The sequence below is a fragment of the Zalophus californianus genome, chromosome 4, assembly GCF_009762305.2.
Source record: "Zalophus californianus isolate mZalCal1 chromosome 4, mZalCal1.pri.v2, whole genome shotgun sequence".
In the NCBI taxonomy this organism is placed as follows: Eukaryota; Metazoa; Chordata; class Mammalia; order Carnivora; family Otariidae; genus Zalophus; species Zalophus californianus.
Genome location: NC_045598.1, coordinates 36,530,522 through 36,544,881, shown reverse-complemented (window position 1 = coordinate 36,544,881; position 14,360 = coordinate 36,530,522). Strand labels below are relative to the sequence as shown.

At 48.7% G+C, this 14,360-nt stretch overlaps 1 protein-coding gene across 1 annotated transcript in view; it reads left to right on the top strand.

Annotated features, from left to right (window-relative positions):
* Positions 1–356: 356 nt before the first annotated feature.
* The window catches only part of POMGNT1 (protein O-linked mannose N-acetylglucosaminyltransferase 1 (beta 1,2-)), a 29,590-nt gene continuing 15,586 nt past the window's right edge, over positions 357–14,360 (top strand). The window contains exons 1-2 of the mRNA XM_027574500.2: positions 357–4,329; positions 5,117–5,188. Of these exons, the coding sequence (XP_027430301.1) occupies positions 4,323–4,329; positions 5,117–5,188 (79 nt within the window). The 5' untranslated portion in view covers positions 357–4,322. The remainder of the gene's footprint in view (positions 4,330–5,116; positions 5,189–14,360) is intronic.

Sequence of the window (14,360 nt, the reverse complement as noted above, 5' to 3'; positions counted from 1 at the left end):
AAGAACACAATTATATATATATTTAAAGATACAAACATATCCAAACACATACTAAAACATTAGAGGGTATGCCTAGGTCAGGGAGAGGAATGAGAATAGGGCTCAAGGACCAAAAGAAGAAAATAAAGCAATAGAGGGGCTCGTATCAACTGAGGATGAGAGTTTACCATGCTCTGAGGAGTATGGTTTAATTTATTAAGGAATAAAAAATAATAATTTAAAAAGGTGGCAAGGAGGGGCGGCTGGGTGGCTCAGTCGGCGTCTGCCTTCAGCTCAGGTCATGATCCCGGGGTCCTGGGATGGAGCCCTGAATCGCATCAGACTCTCTGTTCAGCAGGGAGCCTGCTTCTCCCTCTGCCTGCCGCTCCCCCTGCTTGTGCTCTCTCTGTCAAATAAATAAAATAAAATCTTAAAAATAAATAAAAATAAAAATAAAAACGTGACAACGAATCTACCCTTTCCAGAGAGAGCCCAGGCTAGTTCGCTGGTAATTATCTTCTGCCTTGAGGAGCACAGAATGGTTCTAGAGAGGAGGCAGTGTTGAAGAGAGAACTTTCTGGAACCGTCCACCATGTTCACCAGGAAAAGTGTCAAGCCTGAAAATTCCCCAAGCTGAGAATTTCTCCCTTCCGTCTCAGCTCTCCCTGGTAGAGATGATGCATTCTCCAGACATGGGGCCTGGACCTGGCCACCACCTTCCCACCACCCTTCACTCCAGGCTGAGGGAGGCTAGCCAAAACATAGGGGCTCATTCTGGGCCTGGATGCATCCATCTGCCCACCCTCCATCTCCGGTAGGCTGAATAATGGCCCTGCCTCCAAGGATGTTCATGTTCTAATCCTCAAAGCCTGTGAATATTTCACCTTTTATGACAAAAGGGACTTGGAAGATAAGGTTACATTAAGGATCTTGACATGGGGAGATGATCCTAGATCATCCCAGGGGGCCCAATATAATCACAAGCGTATGTAATCACAACATAATCCTCGTAAGAGAAAGGAGAATTAGAAAGAGATGAAAGGATGGAAGCAGAGGTCAGAGAGAAGAGAAGATGCTATCTGCTGCCTTCAAGATGGAGGAAGGGGCCACGAATCAAGGAATGCAAGCAGCCTCTAGAAGCTGGAAAAGGCAAAGAAATGGATTCTCCCCTAGAGTCTCCAGGAGGAATACAGACAGGTCAACACCTTGACTTTAATTTAGCCCAATGAAACTGATTTGGGACTTCTGACCTCCAGAACTGTAAGATAGTACATTTGGGTTGTTTTAAGCCAAGAAGTTTGTGGTAAATCATCACAGCAGCAGCAGGAAGCGAGTACATTGGCCCTGCTGCTGGGCAGCGTAGCCTGTTCTAGAAGAGGGACATCTGTGACACCGAGGATGGGGGAATCAGAGAAGACTTTCTGGAAGCCCAAGCAGCCAGACTGACCCAGTTTCATATTACAGTTGTTTTATTATCTATCTGACCTTGAGCAAATGTTTAAGCAACAATACATTGTTAATAATGCATTATTTATAGGGTTGCTAAGAATTAAATAATGTTTTAAATTACCTACTACTACCTAATTACCCACTTAAAAAAAATGAGTCACATCTCCTTGTGGGTTTACACACATTCATTCTTCCATTCATTCAATAGGTGTGACCGAGCACCCAGCAGTGCCTGGCCCCTTGCACACAGTGAGCTTGTCTGCTACAAGCCCTGAGCACTTCTCACCCAAGCTGCCACTGAGCCTCCAGTCCGCCCAGTGCTCAGCCTTACCATCCCATCCTAAATGCGGGCCCTCACACTTGCCCACTCCCGTGGTCTCCTATCTCCGTGATGGTCCATCATGCTGTCAGCACCACCCTTTACCCTCCTAGACATTGTTTCTGCAGCTGCCATATCTCATCCCTGCCTTTACCCATTTGTGCCTATCAAACTGGGCTCTATGTACTCCCTTGACCTGTGGAGTGTGGAGCTCCCCAACTTCACAGGACCCATCTGGATTTCCTCATCTCAAAGCTCCCCACCCCCACCCCACTTCTAACCTCCTGGTCCGAAATGCTGAGCTCTCTGCCTCCATCATATCTGGGCCTACTGGCCCTCCCTGGAAAAATAGTTGGTCCAGGATAATTTTTCTTGTATCTGCAGTCCAGATTCATGAACGCTTTACCCAATCCAGGTCCAAGGTTCTCTTCCCTCAGAGCCTATAGCTCTTTCTCCAAACACTGAGCTGCCTCTCTAGGGTGGGATTAAGAACCCAAATGTTAAATGGGAAAAATTGCTTTCTGTCCTTTGGGCTTGAGTGGTGTTGACTGGGTGGGGCAGGGGAACAGATAGGCTGGCCAAGTGATGGCACTGTAGATCTGGGTTCTCTAACCCGGGCATTGCTGTGCATCTACAATGGGTGACACTGGGCAAATCTCTGCCCTCTCTAGGCCTGTCTCTCTAGCCTGTCTGTGCACTAAGTGGCTGGTTCTGTAAGGCTGTACTTGAGCTTGGAGGTTCTATGCAGCTATTCCTGGCAATGGTGCATAATGGCCACGAGAGGGCGTGCAACCCCTTCAGCTCAGAAGTTTGTAGCCTAATCAAACAAGTAAGCTTCAAAAAGGGACACAAGGCTTCTAAGTGAAAAAGGTAGTTTACCCAAGAGCACACTACAAAATGGCAACAGAGTTGGGGCTGGAAAAGGGTATTTGTATTCCCAGCCAGAGGGGAAATCAGGACCCCCCAAGACCAGGAGAGGTGGTATGGAGAGGGCTGGCAGGTAGCAAAGGAGAAGGGGCTAGGAATATACTTTAGAGATTTCCATCACTTTGAGGGGATGGGAGAAGAGAGGGTCTTTAGGGGAGAGCCACAGGCTGAATGTATTGCCCCAAAAGGATTGGAGTGGTGCTTGCAGAACAAAACCTGAGGAATTTAGGGGAAGTGGAGGTGAACTTGGCTTCCTTCCCTTCCCCAGCATAGAATGAAAAGTAAAGACATTGCAGGAGTTATTCTAGGATTTGGGGAAGACCGCTTCTTCACGTGAGATGGCACAGCAACTAGGCAAGGATCACCTGACATCCTTTTCTCTCCTTTTTGCCTTCCAATAATTAGTTTCAGGCCCCAGGAAAGATAAGGACCAAAATATGGACAGTTAGCTGGGGTTCAAAGGGTTCATCTCCAAGCATTCATTCTCTGACATCAGTTATAGCCCCCCCACCTCTGACCTGTCCCCTCCTTGGGCCCCAGGTTGGCAGCTTCTGTGTATTCTTTCTTTGCTGTAAATCACTAGGGCCCTAGGACCCAGGCCCAGAGCTGGTCTCCCGCCCTCTCCTCAGGTCCCAGGAGTCCAGGGCTTGCTCTAAGGGAGGAAGGAAAGCAGGCTTCCTCTGGATCTCTCCCCCTCCCAGGATGTGGGCCCTAGGACCAAAGAGCCTCTGTCTTTCCCTGCCACACACCCTCACCACCACCCATTGTAACCCAGACAAGGGGATTTGTTGTATCTCAGCCTCTGGCACACATCCTTGTGACCAAATGGAGGAAAGTCCGGGGCAGGATGGGGGAAGGGAAATCACAGGATCCAAGAAGACACCTCCCCCCGCCCTTTGGAAATTATGATACACCTCCAGCGCAACGGAGACTTCAAGCTTCTCCTCTCTCTGATTTCCATCGGCAATGGGGAGAGAAAGGGGGTGGATGGAGGACTCATTGGCATATAAAAGGCCTGTGGAAGTGAAAACCGAGAAGGTGTGGAGACACAAAGGTTGGACGTCCTGGCAGACAGATTTGGAGCCAGAATACACGAATGGGGGCAACCCCGGGACAGGGAAAGACAGGGGACCAAACAGGGCAGGCTGGACAAACTTTGGAGAGCCGTGGGTAGAGGCCCCTGCGTTTCCCTTCCTAAAAGCACAGATGTAGGAGTGCTTGCATCAGACAGGGATGTGGGCACAGAGGAAGTGAGACCCTCTAGAATAAAATGAGAGCACCCCGTTTAAAAAGTAAGAATCTTTCTGAAAAGAAGCACAAACCTCTGACAGTGAGAAGCTTTCCTACCAGAAGGGGGGGAGGGTATGGTCCTGCTTGCAAGAAGTAACAGTATGGAGAATAAACGGTATGGTCTTGCCTAGCAGCAAGGGCTGCTATACTGACTATACTGACCTACCACCCCCGAGAGACTGGTACAGAGGAAAGGCTAAGCCATCCTGGCAGGAAATGACATCACTCACCAGACAGGAAGGGATGGTTCTACCAACCCCAAAGGCTTCTGGGAGGACGACTCCATGGAGCGTTGGCCCTGAATGTCCATGTCCCTCCACAGTTCTCCATCTTGGCCAAGAAGGGGCAAGACTCCTAGATGTTGGGTGAGGTAATTACCCCATCTCTTCCTCAGTGATCTCTTAGGCATCCTAAATCCCTCAAATCCTTACCTAGTTGCAGAGGAAAGGGAAAGGTGCTATTGTACCATAAGCCACAGGTCAAGCCTCTAGAGTCAATGTATCTATGGAAATAGCTCTAGGGTCCCCATAATTGAGGGATAAAGGCAGAGAGAGCCTCCTCAGGGACCAGAAGGATGATAAGGCCAGGTTTCCATGGTAACTGATTCCAGTGCAGCCTCTTCCTGGACCCAGAACGAGGGAGAATAAATTTTAGGGAGACCAGGGCCTAGCGATGAAAGAGTCATAGAGATACAAAAGGGTGGGAAAGTTATTATAAGAAGGTCACATCATCCTGGCACTGCCAGTACCAGTGGGCCTCAAAGCCCAGTTTGGCACTTTCATCCTCTAGTGGTTCAGGAGGTCCACCTTGGAGCCCCTCCCCTGGGGGCTTCCATACAGCCCTCAAGCTCCCTAGCCTGCTGGCTGTCAGGTCCACCTCAGTCCTGGCCCTGTCCACACTGGGTATACCCTTTGCCCAGTCCATCTCAGGATGGGGAGCCCCAGGGGGTCCCTGTTCATCCAGCTCGCTGGGGGCCACCGTGTCTAGGAAGCTGCCAACGGAGAGGCTGTCCAGCCGGTCAGTGGAGCTGGCGTCAGGCAGGCTGTCCCAGCTCCCTCTCCTTGAGTGGCCTGGGCTCCCGCCCGTCAGGCTACATTGGCTGCTGGTGAGGCTGCCGCAGTGGCTGGTCAGTGTCCCCCTCTCCTCCAACAGCCAGCGCACAGCCTCGAGGCCCTCATTCAAGGCCAACAGCTGCTGCAGGATCTTCACATCGATGGCTCGCAGGTAAGCCTGGGGGAGTGAGAGAAGGAATCAGTCTGAGGTTCTGAGCCAGGGGTTTCCCAAATGTTTCCAGAGACCCCGCTTTGTACTCTAACCAACCATGCTTCAATTTCAAGAAGCTGGGAATAGAAGCACGGTTGGTTTAGAGTGTGGGCATTAGAAGCAGACAGATCACTGTTTAAAATCTCAGTTCGGGGGCGTGCCTGGCTGGCTCAGTCGCTGGAACATGTGACTCCCGATCTCAGGGTTCTAAGTTCTACACCCATGTTGGGTGTAGAAATTACTTAAAAATAAAATCTTAAAAAAAAAAAAATCTCAGGGCGCCTGGGTGGCTCAGATGGTTAGGCGTCTGCCTTCGGCTCAGGTCATGATCCCGGGGTCCTGGGATCGAGTCCCACATCGGGCTCCCTGCTCCTTGGGAGCCTACTTCTCCCTCTGCCTCTCTCTCTCTCTCTCTCTGTCTTTCATGAATAAACAAATAAAATCTTTAAAAAAAAAAACTCAGTTCTACCACTGATTAGTGGATGACTGTGAACAACTTTCTTTTTTTTTTCTTTTAAGATTCTACTTATTTATTTGACAGAAAGAGAGCCGAAGAGCACAGGCAGGGGGAGCAGCAGAGGGAGAAGCAGGCTTCCCGCTGAGCAGGGAGCCCGTCTTGGGACTCGATCCCAGGACCCCGGGATCATGACCTGAGCCGAAGGCAGATGCTCAACCGACTGAGCCACCCAGGCACCCTGTGGACAACTTTCTTATATTCTTTGAGCCTTGGTTTCCTTGTAAAACTGGGCTACATCACTCATCTCACAGGATGGCCGTGAGAATTCTGAGATGCTATTTATTAAGTACTCAACACAGTGCTTGACGCAGAGTAGGGTCTCAGTAAATTTTTTTTTTTAAAGATTTTATTTATTTATTTGAGAGAGAGAGAGACAGCGAGAGAGGGAACACAAGCAGGGCGAGTGGGAGAGGGAGAAGGCTTCCCGCGGAGCAGGGAGCCCGATGCGGGGCTCGATCCCAGGACCCCGGGATATGACCTGAGCCGAAGGCAGACGCTTAATGACTGAGCCACCCAGGCGCCCCTCAGTAAATGTTTAGTATTGAAATCTGATCCTTTTGAGCTTTGAATTTCCACAGAGTATTAACTATTGAAACGTCCAGATTCAAAGAACAGCCTGATAGGGAGCCTGGTGTTAATTAGGAAGTAGGGCCAAAGGGAGGCAAGAGCTGGGGAAGAAAGAGGAAGCTAACCTGGTTCCCCAGTCCCTTCAGGGTGTTGGTCGCCATTGTTCAAAGGGTCAGAACCCTGCTGGCTGGGGATTCGGGGCTTCTCTTCACCACACACCTGTCTCCGTCTGTACTGGGAGTAAGTCTGATTGACCGGGGAATCTCCAGGGTCCCTCTCAGCTCAGATGCCCTAAGTTATCTTCCCCAAACACAAGTCTGAATCTGTCCCTCCCCTGCTCAAGAGCCTTTCTGGGCTTTGCATTGCTCTTGGAGAAGAAAATCTGAACCCTTCAGCGCTGGCATTCCAAAGCTCTCAGGATGCGGCCCCTGCACGTCTCTCCAGCTTCACCTCTAGTTTACTGCCCCGGGAGCAGTGTGTCTTGTCACACACGACCTTCTGATTTTGTTTTATTTGCTTTTCCTTGTAATCAAAGTAATGGGTGCACATAGATTAAAGAGGCAAACAGTTCTGTGAGATTTATCACGAAAGTACTACGCCCCCATCCTAATCCTAAATCTCACTCCCCTGAGACAACTATTAATCATTTAGCTGTTTATTTTGGTACTTACTTTCGAATCTCCAAATAACATGCTACTTATTGACTTTTAAGTTTTAGGTGTTTTCTATTGACTTCCCACATGATGGAAGGTTAAGGATTTAATTCTCATCCTACTACCCACTCCTCTGCCATACAGACACCTTTCCCATCTCCCGGTATTCCCAACATATGCAATAAAATGAGTTGTTTGGTGATTACCTTATAAGGATCTGAAAATGGTCTTCACAGCTGAGTTGTACAGTTTACTATGGTTACTTTTCATTTCTTACTTCATGTTTTCCTTAGAATAATTTTTTAATGATCTTTTAAGATTTTATTTATTTGTCAGAGAGAGCACAAGCGGGGGGGCAGGAGGCAGAGGGAGAAGCAGACTCCCTGCCGAGCAGGGAGCCCGATGCAGGGGCTCGATCCCAGGACCCTGGGATCATGACCTGAGCCGAAGGCAGACGCTTAACGACTGAGCCACCCAGGAGTCCCAATAATAACAATTATTATTATTATTCCTTAGAATTTATGCCTTAGAATAATAGTAAATGATATATACCATACCTTATTCCATTATTGTTATATTATTACTACTACATTACTACTCCTCTTTTGCTTCGTTTGCTACACAGTGATCAGTAAGTCATCCCCAAACCCTCTCCCAATTGTCTGAATTTTCATCTCAAGGTATTTAAACATATCACATATTCTATCTATTCCATGTTCTTAGAGGCAGCTCTTCAGAAGCCTTCTGATCTGCCCCAATCTGAACCAGCTGCACAACTGTCCTCCATGGATCCCCCTTCACTAGCAACCTAGGGATTCCTCTGCCTCTTTTCCTGAGTTGGATCTCTTGTTTCCTGGGTCCATGTCATCTTCTTTCTTGATTCACTCCTTCACTGTGTGTGTGGTGTTTTGCCTCCAGTTAGTTCCTCCAGTGGTTTCCTGAGGAAGTTTATATAGAAGGTACATTTGTTGAAGCTTCACATGTTTTAAAATGCTGTTCTTCTCCCCTCACACTGTTGACAGTTTGTTGGGTATAGAGTTCTAGGTTAAAAATAATTTTTCTTCAGGATTTAAGGCATCGTTCCGTTGTCTTTTAATTTTCAGTGTTACGCTTGAAAAGTCTGATGCCATTCTGATTCCTGGTCATTCATATGTGACGGTCTTCCTATTCTTTGTGGAAGTTTTCAGGATCTTCTCTTTGGTCCCAGTGTTCTAAATTATCCCAATAATCTGCCATGGTGTGTCTGTTTTCATCCATTGAACTGGCCACTTGTTGGGCCCTTCTATTTTTTAAAAAATTTATTTATTTCGGGGGGGGAAGAGGAGCGGAGGGAGAGGGAGAGGGGAAGCAGAGTCCCTGCTGAGTGCAGACCCTGACATAGGACTGGGGTGGGGGGAGCGAGAACATGACCTGAACTGAAACCAAGAGCTGGACGCTCAACCGACTGAACCACTCAGGCACCCCTTGTTGGGCCATTTATTTTATTTATTTATTTTTTATATTTTATTTATTTATTTGACAGAGAGAGACAGAGCGAGAGAGGGAACACAAGCAGGGGGAGTGGGAGAGGGAGAAGCAGGCTTCCCGCTGAGCAGGGAGCCCGAAGTGGGACTCGATCCCAGGACCCTGAGATCGTGACCTGAGCCAAAGGCAGACACTTAACTGACTGAGCCACCCAGGCGCCCTGTGTTGAGCCCTTTTAAACTGGAGACTCGTGTCCTTCAGTTCTGGGAGATTTTCTTTATTTCTTTGATGATTATTTCTCCTCCACTATTTTTCTGTTTCTTCCTGGAAATCCTATTATTTGAATAGAGGGTGTCCTGGATGGATCCTTTTCTTTTTCTCTCTTCCATCTTTTTCTATATTTGTTCTAGTTTCTGAAATATTTCAACATTATCAATGTTTCTATTGAGTTTTTTCATATTTTCCTCTCATGTTCTTATTTCTAAGAGTTGTTCCAGTTCTCTGAATGTTCTCCTTTTTTTAAGATTTTTTATTTATTCATTTGAGACAGAGAAACAGAGAGAGAAAGAGAGCATGAGAAGGGGGAGAGGCAGAGGGAGAGGGAGCAGCAGACTTCCCGCTGAGCAGGGAGCCCCACGCGGGGTTCAATCCCAGGATCTGGAGATCACGACCTGAGCTGAAGGCAGACACTCAACCATCTGAGCCACCCAGGCACCCCAATATTTTCCTTTCTAAAAAAAAATTATGATTTATTTACTTGAAAGAGAGAGAGTGAGTGAGGGGGGTGGTGCAAAGGGAGAGAGAGAATCCCCAGCCAACTCCATGCGGGCCTCAATCCCACAACCCTGAGATCATAACCTGAGCCGAAATCAAGAGTCGGTCGCTTAATGTACTGAGCCACCAAGGCGCTCCTGAATGTTTTCCTTTTTATAGGTTCCTGCTGTGGCTGCAATAATACCTCTTATCTTTTTAAGGACATAATTAAGTTTTTTAAAAAGATTTTATTTGGGGTGCCTGGGTGGCTCAGTTGGTTAAGCGACTGCCTTCGGCTCAGGTCATGATCCTGGAGTCCCGGGATCGAGTCCCGCATCGGGCTCCCTGCTCAGCAGTGAGTCTGCTTCTCCCTCGGACCCTCCCCCACTCATGCTCTCTCTCTCTCTCTCTCTCTCTCTCAAATAAATAAATAAAATCTTTTAAAAATAATAAAAAAAAAGATTTTATTTATTTGACAGAGACACAGTGAGAGAGGGAACACAAGCAGGGGGAGTGGGAGAGGGAGAAGCAGGCTTCCCGCCGAGCAGGGAGCCCGATGTGGGGCTTGATCCCAGGACCCTGGGATCATGACCTGAGCCGAAGGCAGACGCTTAAGGACTGAGCCACCCAGGCGCCCCGATAATTAATGTTTTATATAAGTTCTCATCTCCTGGTATTATCTCCATTTCATTCAAGGTGTTTTTTCTGTTTATTTATGTCTGTATAGTCAGAGGGTCTCATCATATGTCGTACAGCCTCTAGCAGCTGCTCAGACTTCAGAGTGGTCTCTAAAAAGCTGATTGCAAACTTTACGTACATATGTGAGGCTTGCCAACTCTGAGCCTCACTAGTAATCATCTGGCTGGGTTACTTGGGTTAGCCCTGAAGTCAGTATCTCTTGCAGTATTTTTCTCTTGGGTTCATCACATTCATCATATTCTACCCATCTCAAGAATATAACATAAAGCTGTCAAGGAAGGGGAAAGGCTGTAAGGGTATTTAAGAACACTTGGTACAGGGGCACCTGGATGGCTCAGTCATTAAGCGTCTGCCTTCAGCTCAGGTCATGATCCCAGGGTCATGGGATTGGGCCCCACATCGGGCTCCCTGCTCAGCAGGAAGCCTGCTTCTCCCTCTCCCACTCCCCCTGCTTGTGTTCCCTCTCTCGCTGTGTCTCTCTCTGTCAAATAAGTAAATAAAATCCTAAAAAAAAAAACCACTTCGTACATTTTTACTTAATCTTTCTTTTTTTAAAAGATTTATTTATTTATTTGAGAGAGAGAGAGAGTGTGTGTGTGCAAGACAGCGGGGTTGGGGGGGATAAGGGTGGGGATGCGGGGAGAGGCAGAGGGAGAGGGAAAGAATCTCAAGCAGATTCCCCACTGACCATGGAGCCCCACGTGGGGCTCAATCTCACCACCCTGAGATCCTGACTTGAGCTGAAATCAAGAGTTGGCTGCTTAACCAATTGAGCCACCCCAGGTGCCCCTACTTAATCCCTCTTGCCCTCAACTTTACTTGTTGTCTCTCAATCTGGAGACCTTCGGTGCTAATTTTTTTAAAAATATATATTAATTGACAAATGTTTATTAAATTATTCAGGACAGGGGTGCCTGGGTGGCTCAGTTGGTTAGCGTCTGCCTTCTGCTCAGGTCATGATCCCAGGGTCCTGGGATGGAGCCCTGCATCGGGCTCCCTGCTCCGTGGGAAGCCTGCTTCGCTTCTCCCTCTCCCACTCCCCCTGCTTGTGTTCCCTCTCTCGCTGTGTGTGTCTCTCTCTCTCTGTCAAATAAATAAATTAAATTAAATTTAAATTTAAATTTAAAAAAGCTTAAAAAAACAAAAACAAAGGTTAAGTAGGACTTAGCCTGAGTAAGCGGTGGAGAGAGGCATTCCAACCAGAGGGCACAGCATGTAACCCCTCCAATTCAAAGCAGACTTTCCGTGGGTGCCCGGCTAGCTCAGCCAGTAGAGTGTGTGACTCTTGATCTAGAGATTGTAGGTTCGAGTCCCACTTTGGGTGTAGAGATTACTTAAAAATAAAATCTTAATTTTTATAAAGACTTTATTTATTTGAGAGAGAGCGAGAGAGCACAAGCAGGGGGAGTGGCAGGCAGAGGGAGATGGAGAAGCAGGCTCCCCAGTGAGCAGGGAGCCTGAAGCGGGGCTCAATCCCCAGACCCTGAGATCATGACCCGAGCTGAAGGCAGGCGCTTAACCAACTGAGCCACCCAGGAGCCCCAAAAATAAAATCTTAAAAATAAAAAAAAGTAGTCTTTCCAGAGTACAAATCTGACCATGTCACTCCTTAATGAAGACTCTTCCAGGAAGCCCATCCTGGGTTCTAGTAACACTTATCATCCTGTACCAGAGTTACTAGTCTGTCTCCCTCCTTCCTGTGAACTCAGCCTGTGAGCTCCCTGACAGCAGGTCCTGCACAGTTCATTGATGGCGCTTAGCCTCAGATTGGATGGGTCAGAGTCAGCTTTGTGATCTCTTGCCTTTAATATCCTTGGCCCCTCTGGTGGTCTCCAGGATTCAGGGGGTTGAGTTTTGCCATGCTGATGGGAAATGAATCTGAGAACTAGATTCTATAGTCCTGTGACAGTGGGATTCCCTGACTGTGACAGCAACACTCCCCAGAATAGAAAAAAGCAAGGCTTTCTTGCCAGAAAAAGAAACACTCATTCCATACCATCTCTTTGGAAACAGAAAGAGGATAAATCCTCAGGACAGATACAGCCTCAAAAGCCACTCCAAAACAATTCTCTTCCCAGGGGGATTCAAGTCCCCCACTACCCTCTTAACACATACACAGCAGACTCTGCCCAGCCCCAGGGTCACAAGTATGGCTTCCTCCTTGCTCAATCCACATCAGGCCCTGGGGCAAAGCCCAGAGATCCCAGGCCCAGCCCCCTGGCCATGGATTGAGATTCTCACACTATTGTTACTAGGACTATATGATCCCACAAGCCCCTGTCCCCTCATCCTCCAAGAGGCAGAAAAACTGAGGCCAACAGAAAGTCAGGGCTCTACTCAAGATCTCAAAATGATGCAGGAGCTGAGTCAGGACTTGAACCCATGACTTCCCCCTCCTTGCCTAAAGCTTTTTTTTTCAAGCTGCTCTGTGGGGGTGGGTTGTCGCAGCAACAGTTCTTTGGGTAGGAGGATTAAGTAGGGGAGGTTGCTATTGTTTCCCTTACCACAAATCCCAGAGTCTGGCTGGTTCACTCAACCTGTGAGACGGGGAGGGAAGCAAGAGGAAAGGAGCCTAGAGGCAGGAATAACCTTGGCCTTAGGAGCAGGCCTGCCCCCTCCCTGCAGGAGTGCTTAAAGAGCTTGGACCAGTTCTGCCACCAGTGAGTGGCTCCAAGGGAAACCGTCTGCCCAGCGCCCCCCCCCCCCCCCCCCCCCCGCCCCAAGTGGGCAGGGTTGAGTACACAAAGACATCTTGGCCAAGGAAGGAGAAAGGAATGGGGTGGGGAGCCTTTCCCTGTTCTGGCCCCCAGCAGGCTCCCTCCTTTGTACCTTTAATGGGCAGCCTAGGGTCCCAGGCCAGGCTAGGTCAAGAACGTAGAGACCTAATCAGAATTTAGAGGTACCCCCTTAAAGTTTACAAACTGCTAATCTCCATCAAAGGCAAAAGAGTGAGAGCCAGAGAAGAGGCATGGCTTCTCCACTGACTCCCTGTGTAAGCGCAGGTGAGCCCCTTAACACCTGCAAGCATGCTTCATCTATGGGACTGGGGAAAGATGACTGCTTTTCTCACTTCAATGACATAAAATGTCTTTAAAGTGTCTGGCACAAAGCAGATCTCAATGGTAAAAATGTAAAGTGCAGGCAGATCATCTGAGTTCAAAGCCTGGCTCTGCTTTTTACTTTTTGTATGACCTTGGGCAGTTACTTAACCTCTTTGTACCTCAGTTTCTTTATCTATAAAATATCATTTGCCTAATAAGGTTGCTGTGAGGATTAAGCGAATATTTTGTAAAGGGCTCAGCATGATGCCTGGCACCACTTTGTACAATGAAGCAAAGTCAAGCCCCTCCCTTAGGTGGGCAGTCACAGCCCTCTCTGAAGAATTTGGCATTCACTTCCAACCTTCGGGCCAAGTGCACACCTGGCATTTAAATCCTTCCCCCACGGAGCCTTCCCTGATTGCTCTGCCCAGAAAGTTCTCCTCCCAGCCTAAGAGCCCCCATGCCCTCCTTCTCTGCTCTCTCACAGCCCAGCTAGGCAGATGGTGGGCTCCAGAAAGACCTATTAGCTGACACACTTACTGTGGCCTCCTGGTTCTGAGCCAGAGAGAATTCTTCAGTTCCCCAGAACTGGCTGCAAAGTGGTGGCAGGTGTAAATTACCCCTTCACCGGAACCAGGGCCTTGGGGAGCCTAGGCAGCCCCAAATGCCCTTCTGGCTCTGAGTCTAGACCAGCAGCAACAGGGGAGGGGGAGGGTGCCTATTTCCTTCTTTTCTCCCCAAGAAGGTACAGATGACATGCAAAAATCCAGTATACCTGGGGGGCTCAGGGGTGATGGCACCAACACTGATGTTGCTGCTACGCTGCCCAAGTTCTAGGAACTTCCAAGTACTTTAAGTGGGGGTCGGGTCGGGGGAGGTTGGGGAACGGGAGGGTGTTTCTAGTGGCCCTAGTCCAGGCGGTTTTCACCCAGGTCTCTTCTGTGCTGAATCCTGTCATGGACACCGAGGCCTCAGACTAGCAAACGCTGCACCCAGTTTGCAGTAGAAGAAACTGGTTGCCCTATAATGGCGGCCAGGGGATAGATGGCCCAAGGTGGGGGGTCGGGCGGGGGCAGATTTGTGCTGTGCTAGAGTCTCAGTGCTTCCCAGCCCCACCACTCCCCTCCCAAATATTTGGCAGGAAAAACTTCCAAGAGCCAGTGCCTCCCAGCTCAAGTCTTCAGGACCCACTCACCTTTGGAGGGGCAATTAATGGACCCCAGGGTTTAAGGATTGACCTGGGGGGGATCCTGAGGAGTTAGATACGGAGTTTTAATCCGCTCCTCTCCACTCCAACTCGGGGCACAAGTCTGTCCCTTCCAACCCTAGCTGGGGACTCCGTCCTCCTGGCCCATGGAGCCCACACTCACCAGCTCCATCCTCAGCGCCATGATCTTGTCCCCCAGGCCGTGGCCGTGGCCGGTGCTAGGCGCCCCCGG